The sequence below is a fragment of the Ceratotherium simum genome, chromosome 5, assembly GCF_057802395.1.
Source record: "Ceratotherium simum simum isolate JZ-2026a chromosome 5, ASM5780239v1, whole genome shotgun sequence".
Lineage (NCBI taxonomy): Eukaryota > Metazoa > Chordata > Mammalia > Perissodactyla > Rhinocerotidae > Ceratotherium > Ceratotherium simum.
In genome coordinates, this window is record NC_141904.1 from 53,658,485 (window position 1) to 53,677,490 (window position 19,006).

A 19,006-nucleotide genomic window follows, 5' to 3' on the forward strand; every position below is an offset into this window, starting at 1 on the left:
CAGCTGGCTATGAGAGGCTACTGGTGGACTGGTGGCTGTTACTGCTCTAGGGAGAGGGCCACATGAGATGCCCCAGAGCAAATGTGGCAGGGGTCCAGGCTGGGCTGGCAAAAAGGGCCCAGGCCCGGGATAGGACATCCCAAAGTGGACAAGCTCTGTCATCCATTCAGTCTCGGGTTGGCTGAGGAGCTGTGGAGCTTTAAACCAGTCATCTTGACATCCGTTTTCATGTCTGTAAAATGGGGAGAAAGATCCTGCCAGATGGAGGATGTGAAGAGGCATTATCGTCACGGTTTCTGGTCCTCCTGAGGTGCCTGTCTTTGTCCTGCTGCTCCAGTGAGCAGCCAAGCCCAGCGGGTTGGGAGAAAGGCAGGAGGAGCCAAAATTCTCCCCTTTCCCCGCAACACACAGTCAGGGAGGCCCTCCACACAGGCAAAAACTAGGCAGACCCTATCCTCTCCCCACATCATCCTGGCTGAGCCTGTCTCTGCCTACAGCCTCGGATGGCTCCCCTGGTTCTCAGGATGGAAGCCGTGCTCCACGGCGAGGGGCATACAGCCAGTGCTGGCTTGATCCTGCTTCTCCACCTCTCCAGCATCCCCTTCCACCCCACCCCACAGCACTGCTTTCCTTCACCTTCCCTGAACTCTATGCTAGGTTCAGTGTCCCAGCTCTAGGCTGGTGTTCTTGCCCTCCTTTTCCACTGGGCTAACATCTATTTATTCTTCAAAACTCAACTCCAACCATGCCACTTCCAGGAAGCCTTCCCTGATATTCCCCAGGCTGGGCAAGATGTCTCCCTCTGGGCTTTTTGTGGCACCTGGTCATTTTCTGGGTGGCAGCTGTCACAGTAGGCACTGTGTCTGTCACGATGCCCAACACACCTGCAGCACTTGGGCCCGGGCCTGGCCCACGTAGGTGCTGGAAAGCACTCGGTGAACAAAACAGTGAAGGGCATGGACCTACTTCCAACTGTTCACAGAGAACACCTGCCCCGTAGGTGCTGGCTGGGCCAGAATGTCCCCCATGACCCCTCTGCTGTTGCACAATTTCCACAGCCCAGCCCAGATGGCGGTGTCCCAGAGGCTTGAGCCTGGAGTGGGCATCCCCTCTCATCCCGGTATGTCAGGGCTAGCCCCACAGCAGTCTGATGGAGACCCCGCAGCTGCTTCCTTGTCTCGCAGAGCTATGGCCTGAGCTCCTCTGAGCAACCTTCACAAAGTGGCTCGGCCTGAGACGGCCCCCAACCTGCCAACCAGGCTTGATGGAGAGGCAGCAGTGCAGGAGAGTGTTCCCATGTATTTAGCAAACCTGCTGCTGGAGACCCCTCCCACCAGCCTCCCCTCTGACTCTTCTTGAAAGGCTCACTCAGCAAACAACCCATATAGCTCAAGAGCTGGGAAAAGAATGTTTTCCCTGATGATCTGCTTTGCCTCCTCTTAGCAAGCAAATGAGCTCATTTTCTGCTTTACCTTGGCTGCCAGGAAGCTCAGAGCAAAGCTTTGTGCTGCTGCAGCTTCCTACCCTGGTGTCTCTGACTTAACTTTCCTCCCACATGGCTCTTTTCTCTTCTTCTCACACTCATGGTTTTTGGGTTTATTTTCTTTATGCTTTTTATTTGTAAGCCAAAGAGTTGTGTCATTTTTTTTAGAAGTAGGCGGAGTAATTATACATTTTTTTATAAGTATGCTTTGCCTGGGCAGGAATTGGGTGGAATCTTTGGGGTGCCTAACCATAGTGCAGGGGCAGAAGACGAGACCCTCAACAGCTCAGGTATTAGAGTTAGGGACCTGGATCACCCCCATGAGACTGGAGGCTCCTGCAAACAGACCCTTGTTTCCCTCCTGGGACAGAGGCCTCATCTCTGTCTTCTTTTTCTTCCAGTGCTGGCTTCTTTATAAGGCGATGAGCAGACAGGCCTGTTCCTGAGCACAGGTGTGAAAATCAAATGTGTCATGCAAATCCCATTGCAAAAGGGCCCAAAAGCTTGAGAATGTTGGGGAGTTGGCCTATAAAGAACTTCCACCCAGTTCACTCTTTTTTTTTTTTTTTTTTTTGACTCAAAACTGGTTTTCATGGACCAAATGATCATAAAGCAGACTGAACCTCTGCTCCCAGCGAATGTTCTCCTGCCCTAGATCCCTAGCTAGGGACTGGAGCGACATGTTAAAGGGGTGGTTTAATCTCTCACTGAAAGCTCTCCATGGGCCTTACTGCACAGGCCTTTGAGGGGCTGGCAGTGGAAGAGTCTAATGTTACAGGGGGCTAAGTGTCCAGGAAGCGATTCTGAGGCCCTGGGATTTGGCCAGATTGAACCAAAGACTCCCACTCCCTGGGCTCACACATCTTTCTTTATTTGTAATGAGTGGAACTACCCCTCCCCACCATGGTCCAGGCCCCAGAGGGGCCCTGTGGTCATACGGTGACAGCCATCTGCACACAGTTGGGTGGCATGGGGGGTGGGCATAACTCCTCCCATCAGAACTACAGCTCCACAGACCAGCAGGAAATCTCTGTTCCTGGGAGCCCGTTTTGGTAATCCAGCTTGAGCTCTCTGGGATGAACAGACAGACAGACAGACAGACAGACAAAGTGGTTAGCAAATCTCAGGTGTGGTGGGAAGAGAGACAGACAACTAGGGATAGGAACATGGAGGGTGGAGAGTCTCCAGGCCTCTTCGAATTCCCTCCAGCACAGGCCAAGGCCTGGTCACCCAAGGGGACCTAGTTGTGTGTGGTCTCCAGGGTCCAGGGCTCTGAGAATTCAAGGGGAGTTTCCTACAGCCCCCAACCCACCCTAGGGCTCTCTGGGCTGGTGTATTTTCTGTGAGTCTGAGTTGATGGTCCTTTGTGGGGTCACTGAGAGCTGGGTCAGCCATGCTTAAGGCATCAACCTGACTCTTCCTAGTCCCTGATCAAGGACAGAGGAGTAGGGGCCCCCATTGTCCAGCTCCCAGCCTCCCGGCCCCCAACCCTGGCTAGGCTCAGTGGCCTGCTTGTGCCGAGTCACCTGGTGGCAGAGAGGTCATGCCCCTGAACCCTCAGTGTGCGCTTGCTGTCATCCGCCGCTGCTGGGGGCCCCCAGAGCACGTCCTGGTAAAACTGGCCTGGGGTACAAAGGGCAGGTCAGCGAAGGATAAAGACAGAGGGAGGCTGGGAGACACACAGAGGTGAGGGGCACTGCCTATTCACAGGCAGAGGTGGTTTCTGAGGATGCCTTGAGCCCAGGCCATGGGCAGCGTACCAAGAGTCCCACCGACATGGCTGGAGAAGCGGTTAGTGTCTCGCAGAAGGAGCCGGAGCCCCTTCCCAGGGCCATCCCAGGACAGCAGGCCGATGGTCACTTTGTCTGGGCTGCTTAGCATCAGGAGCCCTGCCTTATCCATGGTCATCTTGAGGCTGTGGGGAGACCCAGCATTCTGAGCAGGAAGGGAGGCCTGCATGGGACCCCAGCAGCTGTGGTGGGAATGGTGGGGGCTGCCCTCTTGTCCTCAGGAACTCCTAGTGAGGTCCTGGGTGGGGAGTCCCTAAATCTTCCGGGCTTCGGTTTCCTTGTTGGTAAACTGGGACCAATGGTAACTTGATGATGTCTGGCGATCCCAGCATTATTTATAAGATGAAATAATGTTCCTTTCCCTCTGGTTTTCTTGGATTTGGTTTCTCAGGAATGAATTTTCTAGATTGAGAGGCTCTGATACCTTCACTCGGTCCCTTTTGTTTTGAGGCCAGTGCCACATTCTTTTGATGATTAGTGTTGAATTGTGTGTCTTAAAGCCAAGAAGGGCAAGTCCCTTCTCATTCCATCCTTTTTTACTTAAAATAATCTCTGAAATTCTTACCTTTTTGGTTTTCTTAGGAATATTAGGCACCTTCATGCATGTTTTTTCTTGTGTGTGTGTGAGGAAGACCAGCCCTGAGCTAACATCCAATGCCAATCCTCCTCTTTTTTGCTGAGGAAGACTGGCCCTGGGCTAACATCCGTGCCCATCTTCCTCTACTTTACATGGGACACCGCCACAGCATGGCTTGCCAAGCGGTGCGTCGGTGTGCGCCCGGGATCTGAACTGGCGAACCCCGGGCTACCGCAGCGGAGCGCACGCACTTAACCGCTTGCGCTACCGGGCTGGCCCCAAGCATGTTGAATAAGACCCTGCTGTTACTCTGAGGTTATTTTAAATGCCCTAAACATACACTGTCCTTGATTCGATGTAAAAGACGTGGTCTGTTTTTCTTTATGTAAATCTTCTGTAGCTCATGAAAGTACGTGGACTTTGCATCACTACAGTCAATAGGAAGACTTGATTCCATCTTCTAGTGTGTATATCCAAGGCATCTTCGTGCCTTTATCAGATAACAGGAAACTTTAGGATCTTTTACGACACTGAGAGATTTTGGGTAAGTCCTCGGATTGCTAGGCATGCACTCACTTGTGTGGACCCATCTCTGCTGAGGGGCTCAGTGAGACGGAACAGACAGGCTCTCCATGCTTGGCACAGGCTGGGGGCTCAGAGGGCACTGCTCAGGGAGTGCCAGGGTCCTCAGCCTCTCTCCCAGGCCCCTCGTGACTTCCAGAGCCGGACAGCTGCCTCTGGAAGGCTCTATGGTGGGGCAGCCCCACCCGGAAGAGGTCGCCATCTACCTCCATTACCCACCAGCTGCCCGGCATTTGATGCCAGATGGACTTGTCTCTTATCAGAGCTTCAAGAGTATGCTGAGGGCAACATTCCCAACCTTCCATGGCAGACAGTGCTCTCCAGCTCTCATTATTGTCATCCTTACCTCACCAAGTAGAGAGCGCTGCCCTCCCATGTGCCCAACGGGCACCACACTGTCTAATGGGAAAAGTGCTCTCCGACCACATTCTTTCACTGGATCTGCCCCTCAGCCCTCTGACTCAGGGCTGTGATGATTATCCCTAGCTATGAGTGAGGAAACTGAGGCTCAGAGGGGCTAAGCGGCCTGCCCAGGGTCACACAGGATTAGCAGCAGAGCTAGCTCCAGAACACACTGTTTCCTGCATAGGGTGGTGACCTGGATTAGGTGTGAGGGCAGCCAGGCCCCCAGGGTCCCCTTGGTGCCCTCCAGAGCAGGAGGGGCATGGTGTAGGGCTCTCTGCATCTGTGTCCCTACTGTGGGTGCAGCCCACTGCAGAAGACTCATGCACACCCACTCCACCCCCAGGCCCGTGGCCTCAAGTCACCTGTCAGCGCTGTCACCAGCTGATGCAGGCTGAGAGGTTACTGCTGGTACCCAGCCTGGGGCTTACCCGGGCATCACTGAGAACAGCGTTTCCTTCCACTTGTACACAGAGTTTCTTCGGTTCCGAGTCACTACCACATGCTCAGGGGATGCGTGGATCTGCAGCTGGGGGTTCTTGAAGGTCACCTCGATCCATGAGAACTGGGCCTTCTCTGTCTCATACTGGCCAGTCACCTCAACCCCTGCAAGGGCCAGGAGCAGAGACGTCAAAGCTGTGGCCTCAGCTGGGCACCGGCCTGAGCAGCAGCTCCTCCCTGATTACCTCCCCCAGAAGCATTCTTCACCAATTCACATCCTCAATCCCCCTTCCCCAGCATTCCCTCACACTGGGGCCTGGTTCCCACAATCTTTCCACTCATCCCTTGGTTTTATATGGAAGGGCCCCCGAATCTGCAGTGACGGCCATCTTCAGATGAGCCCTCTGAGAAGGGAGGTCTTGTCTGAAGTCAGTAAACGTTAATCAGGCCCCTGTAGTATGTCTGGCCCTGATCTAGATGCCAAGGTCAAGAGCAAGATGGAAAATCGGTGGTCCCCATCCTCAGGGAGCAAACAGACTCCGGGCCTGGTGTGATGCAGTGGGAGACTGCGTGGATCTGGGAGGAACGAGGGAGCCATAGATGTTCATTGACTCTGAGTGGCTCTGTGGGTGTGTGTGTGAGCATCCCTGAGTGCTGTGCGTCCCCAAGTCTGACCTGACACCTCAGCTCAACCAGGAAGATCCTTCTGGGGATTGGAGGACAGGTCTGGCCAATACACCTACCTCCTCCACACCCTCTGAAGTCCCACCAGCATCTTTCAGGGCTCTGTGCTTCCGCCTACCTCTTCCTCTGCCTAGTGGATCTCCACTCATCTGCCAAGGCCCAGTCACACCTGTATGACCCTGTGTAGCCTTCTCTGACCCTCAGACAGCTCCTCTGGGCTCATCTCCATGTCACGCTGGGCACTGACTAGAGGCCACTGTGCTTATCTGTGCCAAGGTCTGTCTCCCCACCCCTGAAGTGTGGCAGTGCTTGGGGGCAAGCCCACATCTGGTCACCCTGGAGTGCCAAGCCACCCCAACCTGCATACATGTTGCCCAGTGGGAGGTCTGTGGAGTGGATACATGAGTGCAAGTGTCAGTGCTTGGGGGCGTGACCGTGCCATGACCTGGGACAGGCCCACACAGCACAAGGTCTGCCCGCGTGTCTCCATGGGCAGGTGTCCCATTGTGTCTCCAGAGTGGTAAGCTGGGGGTGAGAGGGGTGGACGACTGGGTGTGCACCTCTCACCTTGGTCAGGGTCTGAGAGCAGGTTCATCAGCCCCTGAGAGCGCTTGATGTCCACGCAGAGCTGGTCCACGCTCTGCCCAGGTAGCGGCAGGATGACAGGAGGAGCCTGGATGTGGGCTGGGACAGCAGGGGTGATTCCTGGGGCAGGTGAAGCAGGCTAGGGTGTAAGAACTGGGAGGGGGGCTAAGGAGGGCTGGCAACTTACCTGGGGACTGGGCTGTCGTGGTAGTTGTTTCTGAAAGAAAAAGAGTCTGGGTTTAGGCAGCCCCTTCCTGGGGAAGGGGCTGTGTGAGGGGTGGGGTGAGGGATGGAGTAGTGCATGGATGTGGCCAAGGCCCTCTGTCCACTTCAACATTGAGAAACCCATGTGACAGGTTCATAGAGATTCCGGGGGCTATCCCCTCCCAGGGTCTCCCTGCTATAGGGCCAGAGTCTACTGCAGGGCTTTTGGCCTGGGGGGGGCACCTTTGATTCTTAAATCCACGCCATGAAACACTGGATCAGGAACTGAGGGTGCTGGTGGCACCGAAGCCAGAGTTAGTGCAGGAACAGCCAGAAACAGAAAGGGAGAAGGCAGTCAGGATTCAGAGCAATCAGCTCGCCTTCCAGCCATCACTGCCACCTGCCACCCACCAGACTCCAGCCCCACAACCCCTGCCACACATACACCCAACCTAGAAGAGCCTTTGCAAAGAGACTTTCAAACTGAAGAGCATGGTATTAGGGAAAAGGCTGAGGAGACAGGGTCCAGCCTGGCTCTGCGGCTGTGTCTGAGTCCAGATTTAGAGATCGCAAACAGTTCAAGGGGCCACTGTGGGCTTTGGGAATGGAGGAAACCTTCCCTTTCCAGAAGGTTCCATCTGAGACAGCCTCCAGAGGGTAATGAACCCAATTCAGTGAAAATGAAGGACACATCACTTAATGTCGTGCCCCACAGCAACCCTCTCTGGTCTGCCCAGCCCTGTGCTTGGTGCTTTATTTCATCCAACTCTGCGGGCAGTTTTGATTATTACTTTGGGGAAACTAGGCTCTAGAGGGTCAGAAAGCAGCTTACCTAACACGTCTGGTAGCAGCATACCATGGTGGGGTGGGAAAGAACGATGAGGAGGATGAAGAGGTCCGGGTTGTCCAAATCTCCGTGGGAAGCTGGGTAGCTTCTGGAAAGTCCCGGCTTTGGAAAAGTTGACTTTTCCATGAGAAGACATGCAGTCTTCTCTCAGACAGCTCCCCTCCCAACACTGCCACCCTGGGAGCCTCTCCCACCACAGCTGGGAGAAATTCGAGGCTGGAACAATGGAGCCTCCTTGAGCTCCTCCCCATTGGGACATCAGGCCCCCCACCCGGCAGTGACCCTCACACTACCTTGTCCTCCCAAGCCTCTTCTTTCAGTAAGGACAGGGTCTGTATAACTTCCTCCTAATCAGTCACATCTGAACTTGAGTCCCAGCCATGCCACCAGCCAGGTGAGCCAAGCAAGTCACTCCCCCTCAGCCAGGGCAGAGCCCAGACTGTGGCCAGGGTCAAGGTTCTGTCAATCTCCCCTCCCCCTCCCCTCTCCTCCTTTGCTACCTGTTATTCTGGACATTCTGTCTCCCACGGAATGAGTTTTGAAGGCAGTGTGACCTGGAAATCAGAGACACCTGGGTTTGCTTCTTGGATGCACCGTTCTGGGGCCCCCAGCTGGATGGGGACTGTGTCCCCAGTGCCTAGGACAGGGCCTGAGTGGCAGCCAATTCATTCATTATCTGAATGAACAGGTGACTAAATGCACCAGTGTGCTTGGGCAGACGATGCTCGCTCCTGGCAGCCGGGCTGAGCTGGAGAGGCCCTGGCCAGCGAACTCGTGGGGCTGGTGTCCTAGGCCGTGTCAGCCAACTGTCACCCAGGCCAGCCTTTGAGGGTATTAGGCCCTTACCTGGGTGGACGTTCCTGTGTCTGTTTTCTGGATAAAACAAAAAGAGAGAGAGAGAGAGAGAGACACTGTCAGGGTATCTGATAAATTGGAAGGGCTTAGATCTAACCTTGCTTCCCACCCCCAGCACTACATATGGGTAGTGAACACGGGGGTCAGGAGACCTGGCTTCAGTTTCCTCATCAATGAAATGGGATGAGTCTCCTGGGGCTCCTGGGAGTCTGTGGGTGGCAGGGATGGAGTCTTGGTTGGGATGTGGAGGGGCTGGGGAGAATGCTGGGTCAAAACTCTGCTGCCAAGGAGGCTGGGATCCCACCTCACACCCACCATTTTCCAGGGGCTTCTCAGCAACTTGAGACTGTTCTTGACCTTCAGGTTTGGTGACCACCATGGACGTGAGGGGGGTGACAAAGCTGTACTTGAGTGACAGGTTTAGAGCTTGGGTCTCGAGGGCCTGCTTTTCAGCATCTGATGCAGACACTCTGCAGGTTGAGGACATAGAGGCTCAGCAGGTCCCTGGATTCCTAGTCAGATTCTCCCACCATTCCAGACCCTTCCAGGGGGTTTCCACTGGGAGAGTCTGGATCTCAGACACAATACCACGACCCCCTCTCTCCATGCCTAGGAGATGGCCCCATGCCAGCTGTGCCCACCCCACCAGTGAAGAGCTTGGGGAGGCGCTGAGGCCACGTGTGGCCACCCCAGCAGGCCCTCGAGGGTACGGGCCACTCACATTTGCTCCAGCAATTGCTGGATGGTCAGGTACGCCCAGAGTCTCTCTATGAAGCTGTGGAAGATGTACTTGGGGCTCCGGAACTCCTCCTCCTTCTGGGCCACGCTGGATTCCATTTGGAAGGTGATGTTCTGCAAGTGCTGGAAAGAGGGGCCCAGCCAGGGCAGGAGCAGTGAGGGTCTGACAGCAGCACCTGACCTGGAGCTTGGAGCACTTCCACGAGAAACCTGGTTGGAGCTGGGGCAGGTCTCATGCGTTGGCTGCGAGGACTGCCCTTCTTTGAGTAGAGTGGGGGGCGGGGAGGGAGTTTAGGGCTGCGAGGGGCTCGGTGACAGAGCCTCCAAGGATGAGAAGGAGGAGGAGATAAAAGGTAGGAAACTATCCCAGGGGCAGCAGGGCAGGTGCAGAGCCGGGGGCCCCAGGCAGACCGACCCTCAGGGAGGAAGGAACGAAGATGGGCTCTGAACCCCAGGCCGGGGTAGAAACAGCAGCAGGAGGGATGCACAAGTACAGTGTGGAGCAGAAAGGGTCCCAGACACAGCCTACCCTCACCCCAAAGATGTAGACTCGGGACAGAGAGGGAAGAGCCTTCCCTAGCAGTCAGTGGCAGAGCTGGGAAGAAAACTCAAGCGTCATGGCCCTGATGGGGCTTGGAGCCCCGTCCACCCCAGCAAGCTGTCTCCTGCCCAAGCTGGTGCCCTTTGCTGGGACTGAATACTGTGGGATGGTGACAGTTAGGCATGCGCCCAAGCTCTGGGTGGACTGCCACTTCCTTCCCCAGGGAGGGGCCTTCTGCTCTCAGGCTGACCTGGCCCGCAGCCTGGGAAATGGGGTCTGGGGAGAGAGGAACCCCAGCTCTCTCACTATAGCTCCCCAGGGCAGCCAAAGACCTGCTCAGTGTGGATCCAATCCCACCACCCCTGCTGGAACCACCCTCCTCTGTCTCCCACCCAGAGCCGGGCCACCTGAGGCTTTGTCACGTGCAGGACACCTGCATGCATTTTGCTCTCTCCACACGTATAGCTATTTGTCTGATGGTTTTCCTTAATTGCACTTTAAATAGATTCTTTACTTGGCCTTGTCCCAAGCAATACCTGTGAAATCTTAGGTCTGGGGTCCGAGTTATATTTTTCAGAACATTAAAATAAATACATAACTGTTAAAACAAAGAGATGTTTGTGAACTACCCCGAGTCACGTTGGGTTCTGCCCTTTGGGAATCCTTGGCCTCCAGGAGAAGATCAGCATCTATTGTGTACAGTGCATTTACACAGAGCCAGACCTTAACCCCCACAGCAGCCTTACAGGTTGATAAGGTGATTTATTCTCAGTTTTACACAGGAGGAAACTAAGGTACAGGGAGGTTAAGTGACTTGCCTCAGGTGTCACCTCTGGGAGGTGGCAGAGCTGGGTTTAAAGCTGGGCAGGCTGGCACAAGGCACGCACCGCCCATCATGACACTTGGCTACTTCTTCTGAGATGAGGCCCTGGACCCCCCATACCTGCCTGCCTGGCTGCCCTGCCATTCTCCCCATACGTGCTGTCCGCCAGCCATGCAAGCCTGGAACATTCCTCCATCACTCCACCATCTGGCCTCTGCCACCTCCTACTCATCCCTAAGTCTCAGCTGAGCCTCCTCCAGGAAGCCTTCCCTGATCCCCAGGCCAGGTTGGGGCTCCCAGTGCTGTTCTCCTGAGTCCCTGGGTTTATCCTGTCAGGGACATCCCAGCCTGTAGCTCCTTGTTTACATGACGATTTACCCATGCTGTCTCTCCTGTGAGAACCTCCCTAGAGAAGGACCTCTCCTGAGCAGGTGCTCAGTTTCTGTTTCTGGAATGAGAGGGCCTCTCGTGGCACAGAGGCAGGGAAGGATGGGCAAGGGCAGGGTACCACATGGTGAGCCGAGCTCTTGACCCAGCTGCAGCAGGGCCCAGGGCAAGCTGCCTGCTCTACCCGGGCCTCAGACTGCTCATCTGTCAAATGGGAACCACCCTCCCTGCCGACTGAACCTCAGAGGGCTGGTGTGAGGATGGGAGGGGTGCCAGCCCCTGGTGCCCTCAGGAACAGCAGCAGCCCAGCCTGACCACCGAGTGCCTACCCGAGACAGCACACGCAGGTGCTCAGGAGAATCAGGATGTTATCTCGTTGAATCTCCACCACGAGCCCACGCAGTGGGGATGCACAAGTGGCAGAGGGCACTTTGCGACTCGCTCAAGGTCAACCGGCTAGAGCCTGTCAGGGCTGGGGTTTGAACCCAGCCCCTCTGACTGCCTGCCCCAGCTGCCCTTCATCTCCAGGATGGCTGGCCACACTCACCACCTTCCCGCTGACTTTGGCTGAGAGCACATCAGGGCTCTGGTCCCGGAGCTTCCCGGCCACTACCATCTCGGAGCCCTTGAAGAGCAGCCGGAAGTTGTCCTGCGTCACCTCCTCCACGGCATTGCTCGGGTACTCGAAGGCCACCCTCATCAGCAGTGGGTTGGCCACTTCCTGGTAGAAGTCCTGTAGGGTGGGGGGGTGTCACGAGGGCCGGCTGGGGTCTATCCACCTCTCTGTGCTGACCCTCACTCAGGCTGCCCACCAGGGGTATGCAGGCACCTGGAGCTGCAGGGCAGAGTCCGAGTCCTCATAGATGCGCCGAGCCAGGCCACCGTTGTCCAGTGCCAGCTTCTCCAAGAAGGCGTAGCTGACGTCGAAGCCGAAGCCCAGGCAGAAGAGGCTGTACTGGCCACCTATGGCTGCCTTCACGTTCTTCTGGATGCTCGCAGGGTTGGTCTCCCCTGGACCCAGCGGTTTGGGAAGCAGGTGAGAAAACAGTGATTTGCTCAATGGATATTTCTGGAATCTCAGAGCCAGAGGGGCCTCAGAGACCCCCTCCCTTCCCTGGCTCCCACAGCAAGCCAGGGTGGAGCCCCAGCGGCTCCCCTTGGGCAGTGTGCCCTGGAGTTGCTGGCAGTGCCTCACCCACGGTGGGGTCGCCGTCGGTGAGCAGGATGATGAGGGAGACACTCCCTGCGGGCAGCAGCTCCTGCTGGTTGGCTCTCGTCAGCAGCTGCACGGCCCTCAGTGTCGCAGCGTTGATGTCGGTCGCTGTGGGGCGCACACTCTCAGGGTGGCTCCCAGCCAGATGCCCTGGGCCGTGCTCGGTGCCCCAGAAGCCCCACCCTGCAGGGCTGCCCAGGCGCTCACCTCCCTGGGCCTTGATGACAGCAGCGTAGTTCTTGGCCTCCTTCACGTTCTCAGCTGAGGCCAGCACCAGCGATGGCTTCCACTGGGTTGTTTCCCCGCTGAAGCAGACAAGGTTGAACCGGTCTTTGGGGCTGAGGTCGTCCAGGATCTTAATTAGGGCTTCCTGGGTCTGGTGAGGAGGAAGGGAGACAAGGTGGGTATCTTAGTGGGGCCTCCTTGGGGTCTCACGTGTTCTCGGGCTGGCCCTCCCGGAGCTTGCATCTGGAGTGGGGCCATGGTGAATGCTCTAGGGGTAGCACCTGCCCCATACTCTGACCAACCACGACCTCTGGGACCCCCCTACCCAGGAAGACGGAGAAGGGATGCTCTGCTTGCTGGACCAGAGCTGATGGTGTGAGGTGTCTGGGAGCTTTCAGGGTCCCGTCCAAGCCCATGGGACCCACCTGCTGGATTTTCCTGCCCATCATGGAGCCACTCTTGTCAATGACAAAGATCACATTCTTGGGTATTGTGGGCAGGCCCTCGGGGGCAAAGTAGTGCACAAAGTAGCCATTCTCAATCTGTGACCAGAGTGAGACGAACCCAGGTGATGAGAACTGCAGCCCTGCCCTGCCCCCAACCAGCCTCCTAATCCTGAATCCTCGGGTTCCTATGCTGTCTCCATTCTGGCCCTTCCATCTCTGTCCCACTGCTAACCTCCCCAAATTCTTGCCATCCTTTAGGGCTCAATCCAGCCCCTCTCTTGCCTTCCCTGCTCACGCATGGCCCACTAAGACTCTACCCCACTTTACCTCCTATTTGTTTTAGTATTTGAGGCAAGTTATACTAAAATGTTCAGACATAAAAAACCTGAGATTCAGCAAAACAGTGAAGACCCCAAAAATAAGGTCCATCAAAAGAGTAAAGGGGAACACAATGACGCCAGAAACTATGTGAAAGAAGCTACTGCATATGAGCATAAAACTGAGCTGTGAGCCTCCTGGCAGCCAAGGTAACAAGGAAAACCCTGCAGGGCAGCTCTTCAGCAGAGGCAAACCTTTTTTGCCTCCGAAAGGGAATTGTTTTCTGTCTATGCTGCCCCTGGTGCACACTAATACGTAGGGGCAGTTATTTTGCCTTTTCTTCTAGAACACTCAGGCTCAGGCTCTTGAGGGTAGATGGATTTCCTGGTTGCCCCGGTCTTGCCTGGAGCCCACACACCTGAATGGAGCCCCCAGAGATGGTCCGGTTCACATCATAGCGGACGATGAAGGTGCCGTCCAGAACTGTGTCTTGCTGCTCCGGAGACTTCTGCTGCTGGGAGAGCGTTGGCTTGAACCGGATGTGAGCCTGGAGAAACCACCAGACTGAGGTTGGAAGGAGCAGGGAGGCCATGCCAACAACACCCCTCACCCGTGGTCTGAAGTGAGAATTCCAGGATGTAGCCCTGGGTCAAACTCCAGGGACCTCTCTCTCAGGCTGAGCTGTCGCATAGACTGCCTCCACACAGGGGAGGGGGTGTGAGAGTGAGTCCCCTGCTCCCGGAGCTGCACAAGTGGAGGTTGGGCTCAGGATGTGTGCGATCCAGCCATCTTCTCCTCCCACCTGGTTCTGGGACCCTCACATCAGTCTCCTCTCCAAGTCCTTCTCCTCCAGTCTCAGGGTTCAAACTAGCACCCGCCATCCCTCTCTAGGCCTTCCCCTCCCCATCTGCCAAATGACAGCAGGGACACAGAGGCCTCAGAAGTTCCGCCAGCTGAGAGATTCTGCCCAATTGTCTCACTTTCTGGAAATCCAGGCTTATAGGGCTGGCCTGAAGACAGGCCCCTTGGTACCCTCCCCCACCGACCACAGCAGGCCCACCTTGGTCATGTTCTGCGAGACAGTGAGGGCATTTGCCAGTTCGTTGGTCATGAAGGTGCTCTCTGTCTCCAGGAACCTGATGCCCTGAGGCTCGAAAATGTGAATGTCCATCTGGAGGCAAGAAGTGGGTCACTGGGTCAGCCAGGAGCTGAGGCTAGGCCTCACAGGAGGCAGAGGGGAAAGTGGGGCCACCCTCAGCAGAACAGGGGTCATCCAGGAGGCCTCCTGGGAGGAGGCAGCAGCAGGTACCTGCAGGTGCTTGACCAGCTGCTGGGGCCGGACTTTCAGCAGCAGCTCATACACTCCCAGCTGCCGCTTGAGCAGCTCCTCATACACCAGCTCAAAGGTGACCTTGGCTGCGGGAGCCACATTGACAGATACCTGGAACTGCTCCATCTTTCTCCCAGTGGCCCTGGGGGAGGAAGGTATCGGGTCTGCCCCTCCAGGCCAGGTGGGGTATGGCCACCGCAGACTGGGGAGCAGGGCTCAAGGGCTGAAGGTCAGCCTCTGCCTGACCCCCACCAGGTCCTCCAACAACCCCGCCGGCTCACTTGACAAGGCCAGCGCTCTCTCCCCTGGCCACGGCTGCACTGTACTGTTCCTGGGCTGTAGCCTTCTCCTTGATGTTCCCTGGGTACGTCACACCATCGATGATCCTGGGGCAGGAGGATGGGAGTTGTGGAGAGCTGGATGGGGGTGGCCCACTCCAATCTCACCTCCTCCAGTGAGCCTCTCTAGGACTTGGTGTGCTTCTTGACAGAGTGACTCCTATCCTTACCTGAGCCCACCTCAGTTTATTATGCACCTATTGTGTATAAGACTGTGCAGCACCCAGGGTGAGGTCAGGGGGCCTCTGCAAGGTATGTCCAGCCTACAGCTATCCTGAGGCATGTACAGTGTTAGTAAACATTTTTTTAGTTAATAAACATTTTACTGAACAGACAGGGGACGGAGGTTGCAGAGGAGGCAGGGCTGAGCTGTTTCAGCCCCTCTTCTCCCTTCCAGTCTGGCCTCACATTTCAGTTGCCCCTTCCCTTCACCGACTGTTCCCAGAGGAGGAACCGCCCAGTCACTAGCGAAAGCTTTCTGAGGCCCGCCTGTGCCCAGCCCCGTGTCCAGCTATGTGGGGCAGACTGAGGCGGAGGGAGGTGCCGGTTCCCAGGCCAGTGGAAGACATAGGGCTGAAAGGCTCTGACCCCTCTCCCCCTGTGGCTACCCCCTCTTCCCACCAACACAGTGCAGGGCACTCTGCAGGGAGGGTGGCCTCTGGGGAAGCAGGTTTTGGATAATTGGTGGGCAGGACTCCTAGGAGTGGGACACAATCCTAGTGGCCATTCTTTGGGACTGAAAGAGAACTTCCCAGGCTGTTTGTCTGGAAGGAAAATGACTACTCCAGAACCTCCTTGTGGGATGAGTATGGCATGGCAGGCAAACATGAGCCTGATCTGGGGGTGGCCTGAAAGGGTGGGAGTGTCTAGGGGTGGGTGGGGAGGTCCAGACGTCAGGACCGAGTGTCCTTCCTCCCCACCTTCCTGACCTTCCTGGTCATACTTTAACTCTGGGCTAGGGATGGCGCTGGTGCATTGGCTGCAGGGCTCCTCCTCCCAGATGCCCACTGGGAGCTCCTGGCCAGGTCAGGGAGCAGGGCACCCTGCCCCCTGCTTCCCTATTCTATGCACCCCTGAGAGGGGTGCCAGTCTTGGGCTCCCAGCAGATGCGATGGGCCCAGAACCTGGCAGCCTGCTGGCCTAGCACCCATGTGGGAGGCTGGGTGTAGCCTGTGATACTGCAAGTTGGCAGCACAGGCCCTGGCTCCGGCGTTAGGAAAAGTAGAGGCTGGTGGTGGGGGGAGGGTGGCAGGGAGAGAGGGAAGAGCCAACCACAGGGACCTCGCCCCCACTGCAGTTTTTCAGAGGTCCCAGGGTACACTGGGGACCCTGCCTGAGAGACACTCGCTCTCTGCCCCACCCATTGCCCTCCCTGAGTTTCTGGGATCAGCCTGCCTCTGGTCTGGAGTGTCCTCAATCACTGCCTCTCCTGCGGGCCAGGAACAGCCAGAGAGTTCTCTTGCATTTAGCAAACATTGCAAAACTGAGTCAGGAAGGGTGGGGGAGGATAGCAGAGGACTAGGGGAGGATTGTCACCAGTTCAGAGTCCGCAGAGACCCCAGAGGCCTCCCAATGAGGCTTCTGATCCAGAGTAGAAACGCTCTCTGCAGTATCCCTGTTGGGGACTAGCGTGGCTTAGAACTTCCTGTGACAAGGAGGTCCCCCTCCTCAAGGCATCACTCCATTGTGGGGCAGCCAGGAGTTAGGAAGTTTTCTGTATTCTGAGCTGGAATCTGCCTTCTGGTGACTCCCTCCTGCCTGGGCCTGGCCTCAGAGTGTCCCAAGTCTGTCCTACTCAAAAGCAAAGACACAAAGGCATCATTGTTCTCCACCTGCCACCTGGGCAGCACTGAGGGATAATGGGTTGATGGATGGAGGGATGGACAGATGGAGGGAGTGATGGACGGAGGGTGGGATGGAGGGAGGGAGGGAGGGACATAGGGAAAGATGGAGAGATGGAAATGTCTCTGAGAACGCGTGTAGTTCCTGTATTGCCTACAGGTGGAGCATACACACCTAAGGCATACATCCTTGCATACCTCACATCAAGAAGAGGGCCTCTCTTCCTGATGGGGCACAGGACGGATGATGTCACGGTTCTGGGTTGGGGAGGGGGGATGAGGAGGAGGGCAGGAAGGCACCTACATAGAGAAGTTGGTGATGAAGGCTTTCTTGGGCAGCTCCATCTGGAAGGTGGCCTCCTGCACAGTATCAGCCTTGTTGACTACCCGGCTGGTGACGACCGTGTGGGCAAATCGGGATGAGACCTTGGAGTCCACAGTGAAGCTATAGATGTCGATGTCATTCTGGACCAGTGAAGGAGGAGGAGGTGGGATTGTCTTAATGCCACCCTAGCTTGGGGCAACACTCTTCAAGAGTGGGCCCTGACCTAGGTCCCAGACCAATCCCTGGCCCCCCAACCCTAACTGAGCCCTTGACTGGGCCTCAGGCTAAAGCCCATGAGGCATTTCATATGCGAACCTTTGTCTCACCTCTTAAGGCAGCTGTGTGCTTCATTCCCCACCATACAGTCTTGTTATGTGGGGTCCATAGTGCCCTGCAGAAGCCCTAGTGTGTCTGGGAGGGGACTGTCACTTATCCTTGGAGTGAGGTGAGCACAGAGGGCCCTGGCAGGGTCAGGAAGCTTGTGTGCAGTCTTAGCTCCGCCCAGTGAAAGGGCAGTGAACAAGTCCTTTGATTTCTGGCAACCTTGGCCTCCACAGAAATTAGGGAAAACAGCTCCTGCCAGTCTTCCACAAGGGGCCTTTGGGAGCTGGGAGAATTTGGAGGTAAGGGTCCAATCGCTAAAAGCTGGGAATCTTCCTCGGCCCCCTTTCCCTGCAGCCGTGGACCCACCCCAGTTGCCCCCCTCCCCCCAGGGCTCTCCCCCAGGCATGTGCTCTTCGCCCCAAGGACTGCAGTCCCCAAGGAAGGACACATGCAGAGCCTTACACACCTCTTGCCTGCTTGCACATGGCACACGTACATACCAGCTCTGTTCAGCAGCACAGGCAGTTTAGCATAGAGGCACGTGACTGGCCCAGTGGCTTGTTCACACATGTGAGCATCTGCTCTGTGCCAGGCACTGTACAGTCATGTGCCGCATAACGACACTTCGGTCAATGATGGACTGCATATATGACGATGGTTCCATAAGACATAATGGAGTCTAGGTGTGTAGTGGCCTACACCATCTAGGTTTGTGTAAGTACACTCGATGATGTTCGCATGACAAAACTGCCTAATTACACATTTCTCAGAACGTGTCCCACCGTTAAGCGACGCACGACTATACTAAGCACTTGATAGGTATTATGCTGCATCTTCACAATAAACCTTCAAATAGGTTCTGTTATTACCTTGTCTTACAGATGCAGAAACTGAGAGAGAGAAAGCATAAGTAACTTCCTCAGGGTCACTCGGTCAGGGAGAGGTGGCGCTGGGCTTGTGAAGTCCATTCTCACCCACCCACCCACTGCCAGCCTTGAGCGGCCACTTGCTGAGCTGCATTTCCTCACCTGCCAGATGGGAATAATAGGATTGCCCCTTCTATTAAGTGTGAGAATATCCATAAGGCCCTCAGGGTGGTACCGGGCGGATGGTCAGCACCATTTCTTTAAATACACACTGATCTGTGCTCACTTGTACTTACATGCTTGCACACACAGAGGGTCTCCTCCACTCGTTCACCAGCTCACACCACTCACACTCAGGTGCATACACACAGGCCCCCATGGACACCTGCTACCTTTCGGGCAGTGGTGGCCTGGAGGACAGCCGGCAGCGAGAGCAGGACCAGCATGATGCTGTAGGTGTGGAGAGGGGTCTTCATTTTGGCTCCAGTGAGTGGCAGGCTGCTTCTGAACTTGCGAGGAAGTGGGGAGTGAATTAGTAACTTGCTCACTGCCCCGCCCCTGTGGGGGCAGGTTCTGGGAAACTGGGATCTACAAGCCAAAAACTGAAGTGGCCTCAGTAAACAGGCAAACTGCAAATGTCCTGTGGACCTTGGCTGGGGACAGGAACATGTACTGAGGAAAGGCACGCTCAGGTGGGAGTTGGGTATTGGCATCCCTTCTGAAAGGTCCAGAACCTTCCCAGGCCACCACCACCCCTCACACCAGTCGTTCACCAACAAGCTCCCTAGAGCAGGGGGACACAACAGTGACCCAGGCCACTCTCCATAAGCCCAGTCTGGGG

At 56.0% G+C, this 19,006-nt stretch overlaps 1 protein-coding gene across 1 annotated transcript; it reads right to left on the reverse strand.

The window, feature by feature from the left end:
- Positions 1-2,336: 2,336 nt before the first annotated feature.
- On the reverse strand, positions 2,337-18,882 carry ITIH4 (inter-alpha-trypsin inhibitor heavy chain 4). Its single transcript, XM_087431680.1, has 23 exons — positions 18,558-18,882; positions 16,955-17,115; positions 14,753-14,857; positions 14,451-14,613; positions 14,202-14,312; positions 13,560-13,688; positions 12,803-12,919; positions 12,360-12,528; positions 12,135-12,260; positions 11,769-11,950; positions 11,487-11,672; positions 9,172-9,311; positions 8,766-8,920; positions 8,442-8,468; positions 8,096-8,149; positions 7,581-7,697; positions 6,972-7,042; positions 6,732-6,777; positions 6,527-6,643; positions 5,266-5,440; positions 3,244-3,398; positions 3,010-3,106; positions 2,337-2,554 (listed from the first exon to the last, which is right to left on the reverse strand). Exons 1-23 carry the CDS (start codon positions 18,876-18,878, stop codon positions 2,485-2,487), a joined length of 2,994 nt encoding a protein of 997 aa, XP_087287806.1. The 5' UTR covers positions 18,879-18,882; the 3' UTR covers positions 2,337-2,484.
- Between the last annotated feature and the right edge of the window lie 124 nt (positions 18,883-19,006).